Source organism: Bos grunniens, chromosome 22, assembly GCF_055505025.1.
Source record: "Bos grunniens cultivar Pamir isolate PY7600 chromosome 22, Bosgru_T2T1.0, whole genome shotgun sequence".
In the NCBI taxonomy this organism is placed as follows: Eukaryota; Metazoa; Chordata; class Mammalia; order Artiodactyla; family Bovidae; genus Bos; species Bos grunniens.
In genome coordinates, this window is record NC_141186.1 from 18238707 (window position 1) to 18258453 (window position 19747).

Here is a 19747-nt window from a genome sequence, read left to right on the forward strand (position 1 = left end):
ATTTGGATGAGAAGAAAACATGATTCCTGGACCCAGCAATTCTCTTGCCTTCGAGCCTGTCTTTGACAGGGACAGTGAAGGGCACAATGAGATCTGTCCATTGTGAAGGAGCACTGAGTCAGGAGTCCAGAGCCCTGCATTTGATTCTAGCTCTGCTAAAAGCCATGTAGCTGCCATCATGCACAAGGCCACTTGCAACTCATTTATCATTTACTGGGATCAAGTGATCAATAAGCTCTGAACATCAGCTACGTGTCCCACTTAATGGTGCAACAGAGCCTTCCCTTCTTTGCCAGTTTGAAAAGTGGAGGAGAGAGAATATGAAAATCTCACTGTGTGTTTCAGCTTCATCACAGAGGCGAGCTTATGATTTGGGTAATATATTTAAGAGTCTCTGAGTCCCTGCAAAAATGAGGTTAACCATCTTTATTCCTCTTACCTTACAAAGCATATCCTTACATTCATTTATATATGTCTGTACTGGGCAGAATTCTAAGTTACTGCCAGGTTACCTGGCCCATGTATAGTCCCCTCCCCGTGAATGTGGGTGGTGCTTGTAACTTCCTTCTAACCAACAGAATGTGGCAAAGATTGTGGGATTCTGCTCCTGTGATTCTGCTGAGTCTTGTGGCCAAAGTGAAGTGATTTTACAGGTGGAATTAAGGTCTCTAATAGGGAGAGTCTCCTGGGTGGGCCTGACCTAATCAGGTGAGCCCTTCGCAGGCAGAGCCAGCAGTCAGGAAATCTCTACCTCTGACCCACTAGCTTTCAAAAAGTGAGCTGCCACGAGTTCGATATCTGTAAGGAAGTGAATTCTGCCAACAACCACGTGGCAGAATGATAAATAAGGATTGTTCTAAGTTGCTAAGCTTGTGGTAATTTATCATGCAGTGTATTGACAAACTACATTCTGTCATCCTCATCCTTGGATCTGTTTAAAAGATTTACTTCTCTGTCATTTCTTGGGGGTGAAGATGTTTGGTATCCCTTTTCAAAAAGAAATACTTCTGCTCCCCTCAGTTCTTAGCGCTTCTTGGAGCATTAAGTTACAGGAGTTGGGTGAGTCCTTTGGGAAGCAGCCTTTACCATGGACAAGTGTCTAGTTACCGTCCTGGAGGACTGAACCATATCCACATTTAATTTCTGTAGGTGTACTATTTACTGCTATCCTCGGTGTGTGCGTGTGCGTGTGCGTGTGTGTGTGTGTGTGTGTTCGCACCCACGTGCGTTTCTGGACGCGTGCGTGCGATTCCAGGTGCGCACGTGGCTTTCTCTGAGCACACGTGCCTTTCTCTGCAGGCATGTGCACTTCTGCGCACGTGCATGCGCGCATATGTCAGAATAGCGGGGAAAGATGAGAACAGGTGTGCGGGATTTGCTCTGTGCAGTCTGCATTTCACGTGGATAAGCCTTAAGACCACCCCCAGGTAGCAGGTGTTGTTAATCCTATCTGCAGATGAGAAAGTGAAGCTCTGCTGTGTAACGTGAGCTGCTCAAGCTTCAGAGCTAGTTGGGATCCACACCCAAGTGGGGTCCCTCGGGAGAGGCCTGGCTTTGGAGAGAGGGCTCAGCCCGGACGATGGCGGAGGGACAGGACTCCCGGCCGTCAGAGATGGTTCTGGATGTTCCCGGTGACCCCTCCTGCTCTGGGCCTGGGAGGCAGTGGCTGAGACCTGAGGTGGGTGTCTTTAATCTCCTGGCTTCCTCCCGGTGGGCCAGGGTGTTGGATGGTCGTTTTCCTCCACCTGTCGCCACACGTCCTGTCAGCCCGAGGGCCGCTGTCTCCCTCGGCCCCTTCAGGCCGGGGGTGGGGGGCGGGGTGTCCCGGAATCCCGCGGTCGCTAGCCCGGGAGTGATCTCTCCTCCCCTCCCGAGTGGGTTCAGGCCGCTGCTGTTTCCTCATTCGTTGGTTGCCCTTTCGTTAAACTCTCTTCAGTTACTCCTTCGAGTGTTTCCAGTCAGGACCCTGACGCGTCCGGGAGCAAAAGTGGGCTTTAGGGAGGACTCCTCCCCTGGTTGTGGAGATGTGCGTTGCCCTGCGATTTCTCACGTCGTGTTTTTGGCTCTTCGCGTGTGAGTGAGTTAAAAGGCGCCGAGGCTTGGCAGTTCATTAGGATGGGAAACCTAGAGAGAGGAGCTGGGAAAGCAGGACAGGAAGCTGGAGACCCTCTCGCGGGAACGTCTCCCGGCCGCTCTTGAGTCTTGAGGAGAAGACTGAGCTTGCAGGACTCCTTTGGCGGGTGACAGTGACTCGCGCGGTCCGTCACTCCCCTGTGCCTCCGGTACCTGGTGTGTGGAGACGGCGGCCGTGAGGCGTGGATGCGGGGCTGCGGCCTGCACTGCCTTTCCAAAGGGGCCTTGTTCCCATGCCTGCCCAGCTCACGTGACTCTCAGTTCAGTTTAGTACAGTCGCTCAGTCGTGTCCGACTCTTTGCGACCCCATGAATCGCAGCACGCCAGGCCTCCCTGTCCATCACCAACTCCCGGAGTTCATTCAGACTCACATCCATTGAGTCAGTGATGCCATCCAGCCATCTCATCCTCTGTCGTCCCCTTCTCCTCCTGCCCCCAATCCCTCCCAGCATCAGAGTCTTTTCCAATGAGTCAACTCTTCGCATGAGGTGTCCAATGTACTGGAGTTTCAGCTTTAGCATTATTCCTTCCAAAGAAATCCCAGGGCTGATCTTCAGAATGGACTGGTTGGACCTCCTTGTAGTCCAAGGGACTCTCAAGAGTCTTCTCCAACACCACAGTTCAAAAGCATCAATTCTTTGGTGCTCAGCCTTCTTCACAGTCCAACTCTCACATCCATACATGACCACAGGAAAAACCATAGCCTTGACTAGACGGACATTTGTTGGCAAAGTAATGTCTCTGCTTTTGAATATGCTATCTAGGTTGGTCATAACTTTCCTTCCAAGAAGTAAGCGTCTTTTAATTTCATGGCTGCAGTCACCATCTGCAGTGATTTTGGAGCCCCCAAAAATAAAGTCTGACACTGTTTCCCCATCTATTTGCCATGAAGTGATGGGACTGGATGCCATGATCTTCATTTTCTGAATGTTGAGCTTTAAGCCAACTTTTTCACTCTCCACTTTCACTTTCATCAAGAGGCTTTTGAGTTCCTCTTCACTTTCTGCCATAAGGGTGGTGTCATCTGCATATCTGAGGTTATTGATATTTCTCCCGGCAATCTTGATTCCAGCTTGTGTTTCTTCCAGTCCGGCATTTCTCATGATGTACTCTGCATCTAAGTTAAATAAGCAGGGTGACAATATACAGCCTTGACGTACTCCTTTTCCTATTTGGAACCAGTCTGTTGTTCCATGTCCAGTTCTAACTGTTGCTTCCTGACCTGCATACAGATTTCTCAAGAGGCAGGTCAGGTGGTCTGGTATTCCCATCTCTTTCAGAATTTTCCACAGTTTGTTGTGATCCACACAGTCAAAGGCTTTGGCATAGTCAATAAAGCTGAAATAGGTATTTTTCTGGAACTCTCTTGCTTTTTCCATGATCCAGTGGATGTTGGCAATTTGATCTCTGGTTCCTCTGCCTTTTCTAAAACCAGCTTGAACATCAGGAAGTTCACGGTTCACATATTGCTGAAGCCTGGCTTGGAGAATTTTGAGCATTACTTTACTAGTGTGTGAGATGAGTGCAATTGTGCGGTAGTTCGAGCATTCTTTGGCATTGCCTTTCTTTGGGATTGGAATGAAAACTGACCTTTTCCAGTCCTGTGGCCACTGCTGAGTTTTCCAAATTTGCTGGCATATTGAGTGCAGCGCTTTCACAGCATCATCTTTCAGGATTTGAAATAGCTCAACTGGAATTCCATCACCTCTGCTAGCTTTGTTCGTAGTGATGCTTTCTAAGGCCCACTTGACTTCACATTCCAGGATGTCTGGCTCTGGGTCAGTGATCACACCATCGTGATTATCTGTGTCGTGAAGATCTTTTTTGTACAGTTCTTCTGTGTATTCTTGCCATCTCTTCTTAATATCTTCTGCTTCTGTTAGGTCCATACCATTTCTGTCCTTTATCGAGTTCATCTTTGCATGAAATGTTCCCTTGGTATCTCTAATTTTCTTGAAGAGATCTCTAGTCATTCCCATTCTGTTGTTTTCCTCTATTTCTTTGCATTGATTGCTGAAGAAGGCTTTCTTATCTCTTCTTGCTATTCTTTGGAACTCTGCATTCACGTGACTCTAGCCTTGAGTTTTTGGAGATGAGGTTCTTTTCGGGAGATGCTGGGGAACCCGGAGCAGTTTGCGGAGCTGGGCCCTCTTCCTAAGATGAAATCCCTGTAATTCGCTGACCCGGATGGAATTTGTAACCACTCGGTAGCAAAATACTTGTATTCTGCCGGGCCCACTGGGAGGGAGGTGTTGGTATGACTCACTCCAGAGAATGGCTGTTGAATGCGATGAAGAGACAAACTTGCAGTTCCGAGTTCCTAGCCTGAGAATGATTTTGATCTTTGGGTGAGGGCTGGACTTGGAGGTGGTGCAGTGGAGGGTTTACCATGGCCTACCCAAGGAGGAGCTGCTCAGCTTCAAGGGAGGTGCTCAGGATAATGGAACCCAAGTGCCCTTTTTGAGCTCCCATCAACAAGACTCTGCCAGACTCTGTCCCTGAGCCATTCCACAGCATCCTCACAACACTTTCCTGAGGTGGTGGTCTTGTCAACCTTTGACCGAAGAGCAAACTGAGTCCCAGGGATGTTATATAATTTCGCCAAGGTCATGTAGCAGGTTGCAGAGTCTTAAATTGGACCCACATATATCAAACTCCAAAGATGGTAGGAGTAGAAACTACAAAACAACAACTAAAGCACCAGCAACCATTTCTTGGACTGTTCCCCATATGTCAAGCTAAATTTCATCATGTTTAAGTACTCTGCAGTGTAGCATCTCGATCCCTAGCATAGATGTAAAAAGCATTTCAGCCCCCGACCCCCAACACACACTTAACACTGGTGGTTGTCTAATTGTAAGTAACCCTCGTGATCTAATGACAACTATTTAGAATAAAATCTGTTTTTAAATTTTTTGAAAACTTTTTATTTTATATTGGACTACAGCTGACTATGTGGATCACAATAAACTGTGAAAAATTCTGAAGGAGATGGAAATACCAGACCACCTGACCTGCCTCTTGAGAAATCTGTATGCAGGTCAGGAAGCAACAGTTAGAACTGGACATGGAACAACAGACTGGTTCCAAATAGGAAAAGGAGTACGTCAAGGCTGTATATTGTCACCCTGCTTATTTAACTTAGATGCAGAGTACATCATGAGAAATGCCGGACTGGAAGAAACACAAGCTGGAATCAAGATTGCCGGGAGAAATATCAATAACCTCAGATATGCAGATGACACCACCCTTATGGCAGAAAGTGAAGAGGAACTCAAAAGCCTCTTGATGAAAGTGAAAGTGGAGAGTGAAAAAGTTGGCTTAAAGCTCAACATTCAGAAAATGAAGATCATGGCATCCAGTCCCATCACTTCATGGCAAATAGATGGGGAAACAGTGTCAGACTTTATTTTTGGGGGCTCCAAAATCACTGCAGATGATGATTGCAGCCATGAAATTAAAAGACGCTTACTTCTTGGAAGGAAAGTTATGACCAACCTAGACAGCATATTCAAAAGCAGAGACATTACTTTGCCAACAAATGTCCGTCTAGTCGAGGCTATGGTTTTTCCTGTGGTCATGTATGGATGTGAGAGTTGGAGTATAAAGAAAGCTGAGTGCTGAAGAATTGATGCTTTTGAACTGTGGTGTTGGAGAAGACTCTTGAGAGTCCCTTGGACTACAAGGAGGTCCAACGAGTCCATCCTAAAGGAGATCAGTCCTGGGTGTTCATTGGAAGGACTGATATTGAAGCTGAAACTCCAATACTTTGGCCACCTGATACGGAGAGCAGACTCATTTGAGAAGACCCTGATGCTGGGAAGGATTTAGGGCAGGAGGAGAAGGGGATGACAGAGGATGAGATGGTTGGATGGCATCACCGACTCAATGGATGTGGGTTTGGGTAGACTCCGACAGTTGGTGATGGATAGGGAGGCCTGGCCTGCTGCCGTTCATGGGGTCGTAAAGAGTCAGACATGACTGAGCGACTGAACTGAACTGACAGCTGATTAACAATGTTGTGATAGTTTCAGGTGTACAGCAGAGTGACTCAGCCATTTAAAAAAATATTTATTTGACTGTGCTGGGTCCTAGTTGTAATTCCACGTGGAATCTTTGCTCTTTGTTGTCCCACGCAGCATCTAGTTCCCTGGCCAGGGATCGAACCTGGGCCCCCTGCATTGGGAGTGGAGAGTTTTAGCCACTGGACCACCAGGGAAGTCCCTAAAATCTATTTTAGAATAACTTTTACACACCAGGGATAATGGGGAAATTCGGCCCTGTTTAGCCCATCAGGAAGTGTCTAATGAACAAGAGATTGGGTGGGTGCCTTGTAGTACCCAAGTTTCCCAGGAGAACTTAAGAAGCAGAGAGGAGATAAAGATCAGTATAGTTAAAGCTGTCATTAACATCTTTTCCCATCATCATGTTTTCCATTCAGTTTGCCATATTGGCGTTTTAATTTTCCAAAGCCTTGTGACCCTATTTCCTGTTAATATTTTCTCTTGACATGTTGAAATCATTCTGTACTCTAAAAAAAAAAAAGGTAACTGTGCTTTTATATGTTATCTTTAGGAGCAAAGTTGACACATGCAGGCTTCATTCAGATTGAAGTATCTGAGGTCCCATCTGTGAACCTGTGTTATGGGCAGTCTGGAACCAGTTGTATAGCTTGGTCTCAAGGCCAAAATGAGACTGAATTGTGAAGGAGGTGATGTCTGGTTTGATCCATTTCCTGTTTCTTGTCTTTCTTCAGTGATTAAGTTGGCCTGTCTGAACAGCCCATTCTGACCTACTCCCCATGTCTTACTCTACACAGCAGCCTTATCTTTCCTTTTCTGTTCATCACAACCTACCTGTCCTGAGAACTATGCTTTCAGAGCTCTGCCCAATCCCCCCCTTCCCTGAGTTCAGTATGTACTTTGAGTACATATTGAATTGATAATTCCAATTTTCACATTGTTATTGGAAACCATATTAATAAGTTATTAATATAGTTTTAATTATAATAAATAAATAAAATAATAAATAAATAAAATAATAAAGTTTTAGTTATTCCCATGCACAGTATGAAAAAAAAAAAAAACTTTGGAGAAAAGAGAGATGGTTTTGAAATAAGGCATATCTGAATTTGAACCAATTATGAGCTGTGCAGCCATGGGCAAATTAACTCTTAGATTGGTCTAGCTGTGAGATAATCATGATGACCCTACTTTAAGAGGGTGGTACCTGCCTTTAATAAAGGAATGGAGCAATGGCACCCCACTCCAGTACTCTTGCCTGGAAAATCCCATGGACGGAGGAGCCTGGTAGGCTGCAGTCCATGGGGTCGCGAAGAGTCAGACACGACTGAGTGACTTCCCTTTCACTTTTCACTTTCATGCATTGGAGAAGGAAATGGCAACCCGCTCCAGTGTTCTTGCCTGGAGAATCCCAGGGACGGGGGAGCCTGGTGGGCTGCCATCTATGGGGTCGCACAGAGTCGGACACGACTGAAGCGACTTAGCAGCAGCAGCAGCAGCCAATCTATTGCAAGCAATACAGTAATACCCCCAGTTTCCTTCCTCTCCCAATAATTTTGTCCCTTCTAATGCCCACCCTCTTCTTTGTTTATCACAAATAGATTCAGAATAACAGTTCCCCATCATTGCTTCCTTTCTCCTGCAGGAGATTAAAATGTCACAATGGACCAGTTCTGCATAGGCTGTTTTAGTTGCGTGCCTGTGGCAGATAACTGCAAGGGTAAGTTTGTCAGATGGTTACTAAGCATCTCCCTAAAGCTAACAGAGGGAGTTGGACAGGACCTCTGAGCTATCTCCCATCCCCTCCTCTTTGGCACCCACAGGATGTTTGCTGCCATCTGCAAGGACTCTTTATGTGTTTGAGAGCCCATTCTCTGACCAGACCCAGCAGTTGGGGACAACACTCATTGTTACAAGGTGTCTTGCTACCTTGGGCTGCCATCTGCCTTCTGGGCTGTCACTCATCTATTCTTTCCAGCTTTTGGAATCTCTTTGGAAGGCTCTCCTTTACTCACGTGATGGCAATAGATCAGCTAACAAACTGGTCATGTGTTCACGAGGTCTTCTCCGCCTTCTCCCCTTTAGATTTTAGGCACCACTTTATCCTTCTTAAGTTACACTCAACTCTTCTGTTCCACTTTGTCGGCAGTCACCTTTCCCTCCTATCTCAATGGGCTGTGGTTCAGCCTCTGCAGGGGTAGGAGCACCAGCTTTGAAATTAGGTCTGGTTCATATATGTGTTGACACGTACTGGAAGCCTCAGTTTACCTGTCTGTAAAGTGGAAACAGTAATACCAATGTCATAGAACTACCATGCAGGTTAAATGCTCTGCTGTCTAGAAAGTGTGCAGTCTGGTGCATGGAATGGAGAAGGTGTTTGATACCTGGTGGCTGTGTAATTATTATTTAATTATTAGGCAGTTATTGTTTGTTCTGTTGCAGGTAGGTAGTCATCATGTTTGGTTCTCTTAGAAAGTCTTCCCAGGGACACTTAAGATTTTGCCCAGTCTGGATGTGGGTGTCCTTTCCTCCCTTACAACAGGAAAACGACCTTAAGTAAGTGTTTCTGTTATTTTCTTTATACTTACAGATTCTTGGTAGGATAGGATCATCAAAATACCGTCTGATGGTCATGTTAAGTACCTTAGTTTGAGGCAGGTTATCATTTAAGAACAGTTTGCATCTTCTTTGGCTGCATATGTCCTAAGAGGCTCCCTGAGAATGCAACACGATGTCCAGACGTCTGTGGGCAGAATTCCAGAGCTTCTGAAAGATGAGCCTGTCCTGTGGCTGATGAACAAGGTATGAAGACACTAAATCCCCCCGAGGGAGTCTAGCAAGGCCTTGCCCCTGTCTGGCCTTTCTGGAAAGATGGGATGAGTTCGCTCAGAAAAAAAGGGATTGGGGGTGTTTTCAAGGAAGAGTCTTCCTTGTCAGAAATTAGACAGTGAAAGATCTGGGGTTTTCTGTTGATTTTCCCAGTTGTTCTCACAGCCCAAGACACATGGTTTGGCCATGATGTCATCTGACATGGATAGACATGCCACAGCCAGAAGCTGTCAAGCAGGTCCTGGGTTATGATGGAGGGTGGGAGGGATGTGCAGTTTGAAGGCTACGTGAGTAATGTTTTCCAGTAGGGTATTATCACCCGTCCCATCACTGATGGGGGGGATAGAACTGAACTCCTTAAAATACTCAAAACCAGCTTTTCTGTATCGTCCCCAAAGACTCTGATTTCCCAAGTTAAAATCCTGTATTTAGCAGTCTTGTCTTTTGTCATGCTAGGAAGTATTTTCAGATCATCCAGTTGAATGTAGATGATGAATTTCAGTCATTTGTCTATTAATTCATTCAGTCAATGGATCGTTCAGTCATTTGGTCTATGGTTCAGTTGTTCATTTGGTCTCATTCCATTGGTCCATTGATTTTTCAGTCTTTCAGTCGTTCAACAAACAGCCATTGCAGAACTCTGTATCAAGAGCTCTGTGGGTGTGGGGCATCCCACAGTGATTAAAAAAAAATTAACAGGATCTTCTGCTGGGAAAGGCAGACGTTAAACAAGAAATTAAAGCCAAAGGTGATGAATGAGGAGCACTGTGATAGGAAAAGCAAGGACCCTGAGGGAAAGGATGACCAGTTTGGCTGGATATTACAGTTCTCTGTCATCTAAAACATCAGATTCCCTTGACTTAACTTCTAGGGTATCTAAATAAATAACTCCAGACAGCCCTCCACTAGAAAGAATTAGAGCTCATATTTGTGAAGCTTTTGATATGTGGTCAGGCCCTGAACTAAGATGAACTAAGATGCACAAAGATGGTCATAGTTAATCCTCGCAATAACTATAGGTTAGGGACTCTTAAGTATCCCCATTTCACAGATGAAGAAGCTGAGGCTCAAAGAGCATTAGCAACTTGTCTGTAGTTGCAAAGAGTGAAGTGGCAGAGCCAGGATTGAACCCTGTTCTCTCTGCTTCCAGAGCACGTGGTGCTAACCACAGATGCTTTTTTCCTACTCGTGCCCAGTACCTGGGAATCCTGTAACAGGGAGAGAACCCAAGGCAAAGAGAACCTCAAAGAGAACCCAAGGCAAAGAGGACACTTCCTAGCTTACTCCCAAAGAGCCAAGTGCTCTGCAGTGAGGCTGGCAGCCCATGGAAATAAGAGCAAGGACTTGGGGTGACAAGTCAGAGAACATCTTGGGGTGAGCTGTGTTCCTGCATCCCAGAGAAACTGAGAAGTCTTTACAGGAAGCTGTTTGTAACAGCAGAAAGACCTTAGGCAATCCAGCCCAGAAATAAATCAATCTTATGCTCACGCATGCATTTTAAATGTAGCTAGAGTAATACAAACTGAATTAAGAACCTACTGCCCACATGACATCTTTATTTGGTTGTAAAACACTCTATTACACACACTTGTTTGTTTTTTCGATGATCAGAAAAAGAAAGTGAGTCAGTCATTTCTGCAGAAATAAGTCCTATGTTTCAAAAGAAAATAGTTTTCTTAGAGAACACAGCCTTCTTTCTATTTTTTCCCCATTCCTATGTCCCCTCCTCCCATTCAGTAATATGTATCTCCTGTCCAGATGTTAGATGACTTTGAACTAATTTGGAAGTCTTCGTGCTTAATTTAGAAGTGATTCACATACACACTGAGTAGTATCTGAGTTTGGCCAGAGATAGAGATAGTTGTAGTGATGTGATTCAGGCTTGCCAGTGAGAGGTCAGCCTTCTATCACTTGAGATGTGACTGAATCACTATGGTGACTCAGCTTGAGTCTCTACAACTGTGAACATAATGGTGAGCCTGCTCAGCAGCTTCTTTTAGTGTCCGCCACGTGGTGTGAGTTGATTCTCTGCTAATGGGCACGTGTTCTCAATGGAGATGTGAGTGGGTCATGTTTCCTCATATCTCTCTGTCCATTTGGCTTGGTATCTGCAGTTACCACAGGCTTCGTTCATCCATCATCCCTTCCCCAAAGGGATTCTTTTACCTGATGTCTTACTATCCTTAAAGACTGTGTGTGCTCAGTCATGTCCAACTCTTTGCGACCCCATGGACTGTAGCCTGCCAGGCTCCTCTGACCGTGGGATTTTCCAGGCAAGAACACTGGAGTGGATTGCCATATCATTCTGCAGGGGATCTTCCCAGCCCAGGGGTCAAACCTGTGTCTCCTGCATTGGCAGACAGATTCTTTACCACTGAACTTCCGGGGAAGCCACATCATTAAAGAGGAATAAACTAGGAGTTGGGGATTAACAGATACACACTATTGTATATAAAACAGATAAAGACCTTTGGTATAGCACAGTGAACTATATGTAATATCTTGTAATAGCCTATAATGGAGAAGAATCTGAAAAAGAATATATGTATGTAAATGGCCACCCACTCCAGTATTCTTGTCTGGGAAATCCCATGGACAAAGGAGCCTATAGTCCACGGGGTCACAAGAGTCAGACACAATTTAGAAACTAAACAACAAATACACACACACACACACATATTCACACACACACACACATTCACACACATATATACACACACACGTTTATAGGTATATACACACACATATATAACTGAATCACTTTGGTATACCACTGAAACTAACACATTATAAATCAGCTAAACTTTAAAAAAAAAAAAAAAAAAAGACAGTTCCTTCCTTTCCAGAGTCGCAAACAGTGAGCATCAGAATCCAACTAGTCGGCCTAAACGCCATCTAACTACAATGGTACTGTCTCTGCTAGCGCAGTATTATGACTGTTACCACCATCTGCACTCCTGTTAGTACCAGCAGGTAATACAGTGTAACACTTATGAGTTACAGCCGCTGGTTGAATTCTTTATATGCTGTGTCTCTATTCATCCTTGTACCATTCGCCTTCAGAGGGTGCTATCTGGATCCCCCGTCTTCTGCTGAAGAAGCAAAATGCAGGGTCAGATAAGCAAAGGAATTCACCTGAGTGTTAGCCATGGGTCAATGGCAGAGGTATTTTGTAAACCCGATTAACTGACACTGTACTGTAACCACCTCATCGGTGCTTTCTACCTTCCTGATCTTTTTCACCATCTCATATCCAGTCACCTCTGTGCTGTTGTTTATGTGGTAGTGGTGGCTTGGCACTTGCCATACTCAGAGGAACAAGGTGGCAAGAGCAGCAGAGTCATTTCCAGAGCTCACAGCTTTTAACCTACTGATACTTCAACTACAGTCTGCCTCATCCATCAAAGAAGATCCCCGGAAGGAAAGCAGAAACCTGGATTAGCACGGATTCTGCAGGAAGAGCTTGTTGAGCCTCTCTGTGACACTTTTCTTATCAATATCCGGGCAAGAGAGCCATTCTCAAAGTACTTTCGTTTTGCCTCATAGACTTTTTTCCCCTTATCACACTATTATTACAATTTTGTTTCCTCTCCTGAGGATTTTAGCTTGTTCTTTGGAGGAATAGTCTAAGGTTGTCTAAAAGGTTTTGTGCAAACTGTGTTTTCCTGGATTGTTTGACTCTGATCTCCACTCAGGAGGACTTGATGGTGTGTTTGGACACTGGAAAGCATTCCATGGCTTCTAATTTCAAGGTGGAGGGGTTACTCCCATAGACAAGAGTGGCTCCTATCCTGGGGACTCCACCCTGGCTTCCTGGTCACCCAGTCCTTCCAGGCCAGGTTTAGGTTCCTTGGGCCCCAGAATTCCCTGCTCGAAGGAGCTTAATCCCATTTTCAGAGCAGAGCAGGTCTCTTCTCTGGGGCCATTCTCCTCCACGGAGAATGGTGGAGGGAACCAGGAGGTGGCTGCTTATGGGGTGTGGATCAAGTTTGAGAATCTGCACATGTGTGAGTTGAGACAGCTTAGAGTGTGGGGTGGAAAAGGAAGATAGAAACATACTAGAAGCCAGAGGGGAATCTAAGAGTTTGGAATCCAAACCTAGCCTTCCAGGTAGTTTTACAGACATTTATCATGGTAGGAAGATAAACCATATTTTTATTGAACAGTGTGTTATCTGGGTTTATAACTTCTATATATTCAGACATATACTATGTAAGCCTCTGCTGGTACCCTTTTCCCTGGGTTCTTCAAATATTAGGAATAGGCCTTTAGCTACCCCTAGGGTGATCATTTGTTCTATTTTATCTGGGATAAAGGGGTTTCCCAGAATGCCAGATTGAAACTGCTAATGGAGAAAGACCTAGGCAAAAAGTGAGTTGATCTCTTGAGAAACTCACTATCTGTAATATACTGACTGTTCTTGGTTTGTTTAACTAAACAAAACTCAAGACTTCTTTCGGGGGTAAGAAAGAGCTTCTATTTACATTTTCATCATAATAGCACACTAGAAATTCTATTTAATGATAGACCTGTTCACAGAGTCAGGAGAAAATTAAAGGTCATTTAACCACAGGCAGGCCTCCTGATTCCAGGCAGGATGCTGCCATTAGCCGTGGCCTTCGTGAAAGTGCCACCCAAATCATCAACAAGTGTTCAGTGACCGCTGAAAGAAGAAACGTCATAAGAAGGAAATCAAAATAGGTTTTTTATATCTGGGATGGTCTTATTTTCTCCACGAACAAGGAGACTGGACTGGTTCCACCAGCATCATTCCTATCCCATTTCTGACTGTGATGTCTAAAATGACTCCATGCCAGAGAGAGCCTACAGGTAACCAAGGACTGTGGACATATTGGGGTGTTTGGCACCTGAAAGAAGACTAGACGGGAGCATCTTTAACCAGACAACTCTCTAGGCAGTATTTAGAGGTAGACGAAGCTCGTCTCTGCTCAGATTGCTGCTTCTACTTTTCCTGAGTTCCTGGGAATAAGACATCCTTTCATTTATTGAATGAGGCCAACAGGGGTAGCTTTCCAAGCAAGAGGAACTGCAAGAGCCAAGGCTCTGCAGCAGGAACATACTTACTTGAAAATCTAAAAGCAGACGAGAGGGGTGGGCTGGCAGAGGGGAACTATGGGGCAAGATGGGATCTTAGGGGAGGGGAGGGGCCAGGTCACCTAGGAGCTAAGAGCCGCAGTAAATGTGTCAGATTTTAACAAGGGTGGTGGAAGCACAGCGTGGTAGGCTGAATTGCGAGTCCCCCAAAGAGATCCACATCCTGGCCCTGGAATCTGTCGCAGACAGAAACGGACTTTGCAGATGTGGCAAAGTTAAGGATCTTCAGGTGGGAAGATGACCCTGGATTGTCTGGGTGGGCCCTGAGTGCCACTCCACGTCTCCCTGAGGAGGTGGAGGCAGAGGGAGCATTGTCACAGGAGAAGAGAAGCAGTGTGGTCTATCAGGGAGTGGTGGAGTGATGGAGTCACAAACAGGGAGTGCTGACAGCCTGCTGAGGCTGGAAGAGGCAATGAGCAGATTCTCCTCTGGAGCACCTGGAGGGAGCCACGATGACTGCAGCCCAGGAACACTGGTTTGGACTTCCAGCCTTCAGAACTGTGGGGCAGGAGAGTTTTTCTATAAACCACCATGTTTATGGTGATCTGTTACAACAGCCAAAGGAAGTGGATACAGGCACTGCTTAACTTTAGGCTGGAGTGCGATTTGATGGGTTTTGCATCTTTCGGTGACCACGCTGAGAGCTTTGTGGAGCAGAGAGCAGAGGCAGGCAGAAGTGGAAGCAGAGAGACCAGCTGGGAAGTTGTTGGCAGAGCTGTGATGCAGCAGTGGAGGTGGAGAGAGGGGGAACTTTCAAGATTTTATGCTCTGGAGGTTGAGTGACGAGACGTGCTGACAGATTGCCGTGGGATAAGGCAGGCTGTGAACGGGCTCATCAGCAGCTGAATCTGAATGTCGATGTGCTCTTTCTTCGGAGGAAAGCTTCTGATTTTAAAAAGAAGCAGAAGGATAACGCAGTGGTGGGATTTTAAGTTCTGTGTAACAGTACAGATGTGGAGAAAGCGCTTAGTGGGTGGTGGGCTTGGGAACTCACCCTGCAGTCCATTGTGTCACTTGGCGTAACTGACCTGTTCATAAGCTGTCACCAGTCTTTTTCCAGAAATAGATGGGCTGCACATCAACCAGTGACACCTTCCTTGTCGTCTCAAAGGAAATTTTTGTGATGCTTCTGGGTAGGGGAGGCATCTGAAAGATCTGGTCTGAATGCCACAATGATGATGTCCTTATCACATTTCAGAGGCCCCCCATCCTGGTTCACATTCTGGCATGTGTCCGATTCACCTGGGAGGTTTCTCCATGAAACAGATTGGAGAGGTGAGGCTGCAGAGATTCTGACCCCAGGCTGGGGTACCATGCAGGGCAGTGCTTCTCAGACTTTAAAGGTTCTGATTTGGCTAGTCTGGGGGCAGCCCGAGATTATGCATCAGAGTTCCCAAGTGATGCTGATGCTGCTGGCCTCTGGACCACACTTAAAATAGCATGATGTAGGGGTCACTCTCAGATCTGTAAGCCCCACATGTTAAGGATGAGCCTGACTCCAGTTTGGATGTGAAGCTGCGTGTAGCAGAAACAAAGGTAGCTGGACGCATGATGAGCCCTGTTGTGCAAGGGCCCAGCTGTGATGGGGGTGCCACCCCTTCTCTTCTGAAAACCAGGGGCACTTGGTGTTCTCTCCTGCTGAGCTCACAGAGGCTCCCTGCCAAACCCAACAGGGACCAGCTTCCTGGACTGGGCTGTGAGGCTGAGGTCTGCCAGGCTCACCCCTTCCAGAAGAGCCAGGGCCAGACGACTGCCTCAGCCCGGTGCTGTCCGTCTTGCCTGGGGCCCCGTGAGGGCTGGCTCGCAGTCCTCAGCTTACTGTTTGTCATGCACAGTCCTGGCCATGCTTCCTCCTTACTTCAGACCCTGCTCTGCTCACTGGTTTCCCCGTCAAGTTCCACTCCTATCTCCAGCCTCTACAACCCCGCTGGATATTAATCCCTCGCTTCCTCTGTTCACTTCTTCTCTCTAGGCCTGAGCGGTCACAGTTTAACTCAGAAGCCATCCTCATACGATGGAGAAGGATATCTGTGGTGATGAGAGAGAGGAGTAGGATCTGGGCCTGAAGAGAGAGAGTGCAAACTGGTGGCTAAGAGGGTAGATTTATCTCAGTATAAATCCCAGCTTGGTTGTACCTCATCTGGGTGACTTGGGACATTGTTGGGGCCTGAGTTTTCCAGTCAATAAAATGGGGGAAATAAAACTTGATTCTCAGGGTTGTTGTTGTAAACAGTCAATGAGCTGATGCACTTTTAAAATTAACAGGCTTTATTCTGCAATGGGCACGTTATAATGGCAGTTCAGATTAGCCACTGCTGTTTGTTCTTCCCTCTACTCTCCTAACCTGGCCATCATCGCCCCTTCTCTCCTGACGCTTAGGATTTTGAGCCTTTAGTTGAGGTACAATCTTCAGCATGTCCTCCAGGTGAAATTCCTGAGGTAGGAAGAATTGATTGTATTCCAGAGACCATTTTTTTTTTTTTTTGAAAATTGCCCCGTGGGCATGGTTTGGGGCTACCCACTCCACTGGGCTGGCCACAGCCCTTTAAAAGGAAATGAAGGGAAGTACTGACAATTCCGGCCATTAGTCCAGACTTGAAACAAACAGGAATCTCTAGGTCCAAACATTTCCCCTGTACAGCTTTGTTTACCTTAGAGACCAACAGCAACACAATTAGGTTTAAATGTCAGCAACAAGGAAAGGTTTGCGGTCAAGGACAGTGGAAGTCTTTTAAAAATCTAGTATCTGGGACCAGGGTTAATGCCTTCCTTCCTAGATGGGGAGGTGGAGACATTTCAGGGTTGCCCCATCGTATTAAATAATGAGGAGGTGACATTAGGTTTAATGTACGGTCTTCCCTAGATGTTTGGAAGAGACTCTCTGAATCAGTGCAGTTGAGGCCCCAAGATGAGCATTGGCTGGAGCCCTGCCTCCTCCACAGCCAGCCAGAGTAGACATTGTTGTCCATGGGCCACTGATGGAGAAGAAATAGAGGCTTTGGCTGGGTTTCATTCACCTACATGCATCACCAGATGTTCCTCAAGTACCTGGTACACGTCAGTGGCTGGTGGAGAGGTGGTGGTACAGCTGTGAAGGAAATGCAGAAATCCTGGGCTTCACAGAGCCTGCCTTCGGTACATGTTTAAGTCTTAGAAAATATCTGTTTGCTTCAGCCTGAATTCAGAGACATCAAGGATTTCAGAACCTGGGTTTGGTTGGGAGAGCAAAGATTATCTCGTCTATCGGTGCCTTATCTTTCTTAGGGTCTCTTGAGCTGCACCCCACAGGCCAACAAACCCTGTGGAGTGACCATCTTCAGGAGCAAAGAAAGAGTCCAGAGTCAGCAACAGAGGCATCCACGGTTTAATGGATGGGGGAGCTTACATGCCTGAAGCAAGGTCCCATAGCGACACTGCTGTGCGGTGGAGAGCAGGCAGGATGTGGTGCCAGTCTTTGCTCTGGCGTCAGGGAGGGGAAGGTTACCAGTTATAAGGGGAATTGATGTCAGGTTGGCTCATAGGTTACTAAGGAAATGAGCAGAGGAGCATACCCCTCAGCATCCCTTTGTTAAGCCATCATGGTGGCTAACCTTAGACCAGTCACTAGCCTGGGGCAAGTATGTAGGAATGTCAGTCAGGTGAGTCGGGTATAAGTGAAGCAGGCACTGGTCCAGCAGGCGATGTTCAGAGAGCAAGAGAATGGCCATCTTGAGTTGCATACTTCTATGAGAATATTAAGAAGCTGTGAGCCTGCGTTCCAGTCCTGAAAACTTCTGTCTTCAGTTTCAGAAAGTTTTTTTTTTTTTTTAATTTTATTTTCTTTTTAAACTTTACATAATTGTATTAGTTTTGCCAAATATCGAAATGAATCCGCCACAGGTATACATGTGTTCCCCATCCTGAACCCTCCTCCCTCCTCCCTCCCCATACCCTCCCTCTGGGTCATCCTAGTGCACCAGCCCCAAGCATCCAGTATCATGCATCGAACCTGGACTGGCAACTCGTTTCTTACATGATATTTTACATGTTTCAATGTCATTCTCCCAAATCTTCCCACCCTCTCCCTCTCCCACAGAGTCCATAAGACTGTTCTATACATCAGTGTCTCTTTTGCTGTCTCGTACACCGGGTTATTGTTACCATCTTTCTGAATTCCATATATATGCGTTAGTATACTGTATTTATGTTTTTCCTTCTGGCTTACTTCACTCTGTATAATAGGCTCCAGTTTCATCCACCTCATTAGAACTGATTCAAATGTATTCTTTTTAATGGCTGAATAATACTCCATTGTGTATATGTACCACAGCTTTCTTATCCATTCATCTGCTGATGGACATCTAGAGTTTCAGAAAGTTTTATTCCATCCTCTCTTCCTCCCCAACTTCCAGCTTCTGATCTGGTTCCACCAGAACATTCCTCAGCATCTTTGCTAAGAGAGGCTTAGCACAAAGTGTGTGTGTGTGTGTGTGTGTGTGTGTGTGTGTGTATTTTTTAAGAGATGGGAACTTGCTGCCTTTCCAGGCAGCTCATTTCATTTTAGAACTGTGTAGCCCATGAACCAGTTTCTTCTTTCACCATGTTCTTTGCCTCCAAGCCCCGAGACTGAGCTGCTGCTGCTGCTGCTAAGTCGCTTCAGTAGTGTCCGACTCTGTGCGACCCCAGAGACGGCAGCCCACCAGGCTCCCCCTCCCTGGGATTTTCCAGGCAAGAGTACTGGAGTGGGGTGCCATTGCCTTCTCCCCCGAGACTGAGATCTGCCACCTTAATCACCAGTGTCCTGATTTTTACTTCTACTAACCCTTCTGGGTTTGGGGGCTTTTATGGGCTTGACTACCGTCATTTTCCCTGAAAGGGAAAGACTCCAGTAACGTTTCTTCTCCTAGTCTCTCCATAAAGATACTGGCCTGGGATAGGCCTCCTTAATCTCCTCCACCCTCTGTTTACCTTCTTATCTGAAAATATGACTGGATTTGCAGATTAGCCAAAGGAAACAGAGACATGTTTTTAAGGCTGGCGACTTGCTTTTTAAGCCTGCCGGTATTTATAAAAGCTTAAATGACTTCTCTGTTCCTTGTGTTGTGTGGGAGGAAAAACTCTTACCTACAGCGGGCTGGGAGAGCGGTGTCAACAAGCTCCCCCAACCCCCCTCCACCTCTTTCCTGCTGAAAGCCAGTTTTCTTTTTAACCCAATGTCCAGGCTGGGTGAAATCCTTCAAAAGGAGAGAGCCAGAGACTCAACCAGGAGAGTTCTTTCAGAAGGGAAAGTAGTGCAGGCAGGTCACAGCCCTTTAAAAGTGTTTTTACCCAAAAAAATGTCAGCTGAAGATTTTGAAAGTAATGGTCTCATCATCTACTGGACAAGAGCTGGGTGGTGTTTAAAAGCACCAGGCCCAGTGGAGTGGAAAGGCTGCATTGATTCACAGAGTCGGTGGAGCCGTGAGGCAGAGGGAGTTGGAGTGGAAGGAATTTTATTTTCTTTAGCTCACTTAAAGCTGTTTTCCAGCCAATGCACACCATGAGTGTGTGCCAACCACCACCCCACAGAGGATGCCTGTGTGCTGGGTCCTCACCGCGTCCCCGCTGGAAGGGACCATTGTCATCCTTGCCATCGGTCCTCGGCACCTCAGGATTGGACTAACAGTGAC

The 19747-nt window shown here is 46.2% G+C and overlaps 1 protein-coding gene across 24 annotated transcripts in view; it reads left to right on the forward strand.

Annotated features, from left to right (window-relative positions):
- The first annotated feature begins 454 nt into the window (after nucleotides 1-454).
- LOC147348186 (uncharacterized) overlaps nucleotides 455-19747 on the forward strand; it is a 732824-nt gene continuing 713531 nt past the window's right edge. For 12 of the 24 annotated variants that reach the window (XR_015151115.1, XR_015151118.1, XR_015151113.1 and 9 more), the window contains exon 1: nucleotides 455-1678. Coding sequence is in view for 1 of the 24 variants with exons in the window: in XM_086366616.1 (XP_086222742.1) it covers nucleotides 1580-1678 (99 nt within the window). In the remaining 23 variants the exon portion in view is untranslated. The remainder of the gene's footprint in view (nucleotides 1679-19747) is intronic. The other 12 variants (XR_015151109.1, XR_015151105.1, XR_015151108.1 and 9 more) reach the window with 6 other exon arrangements.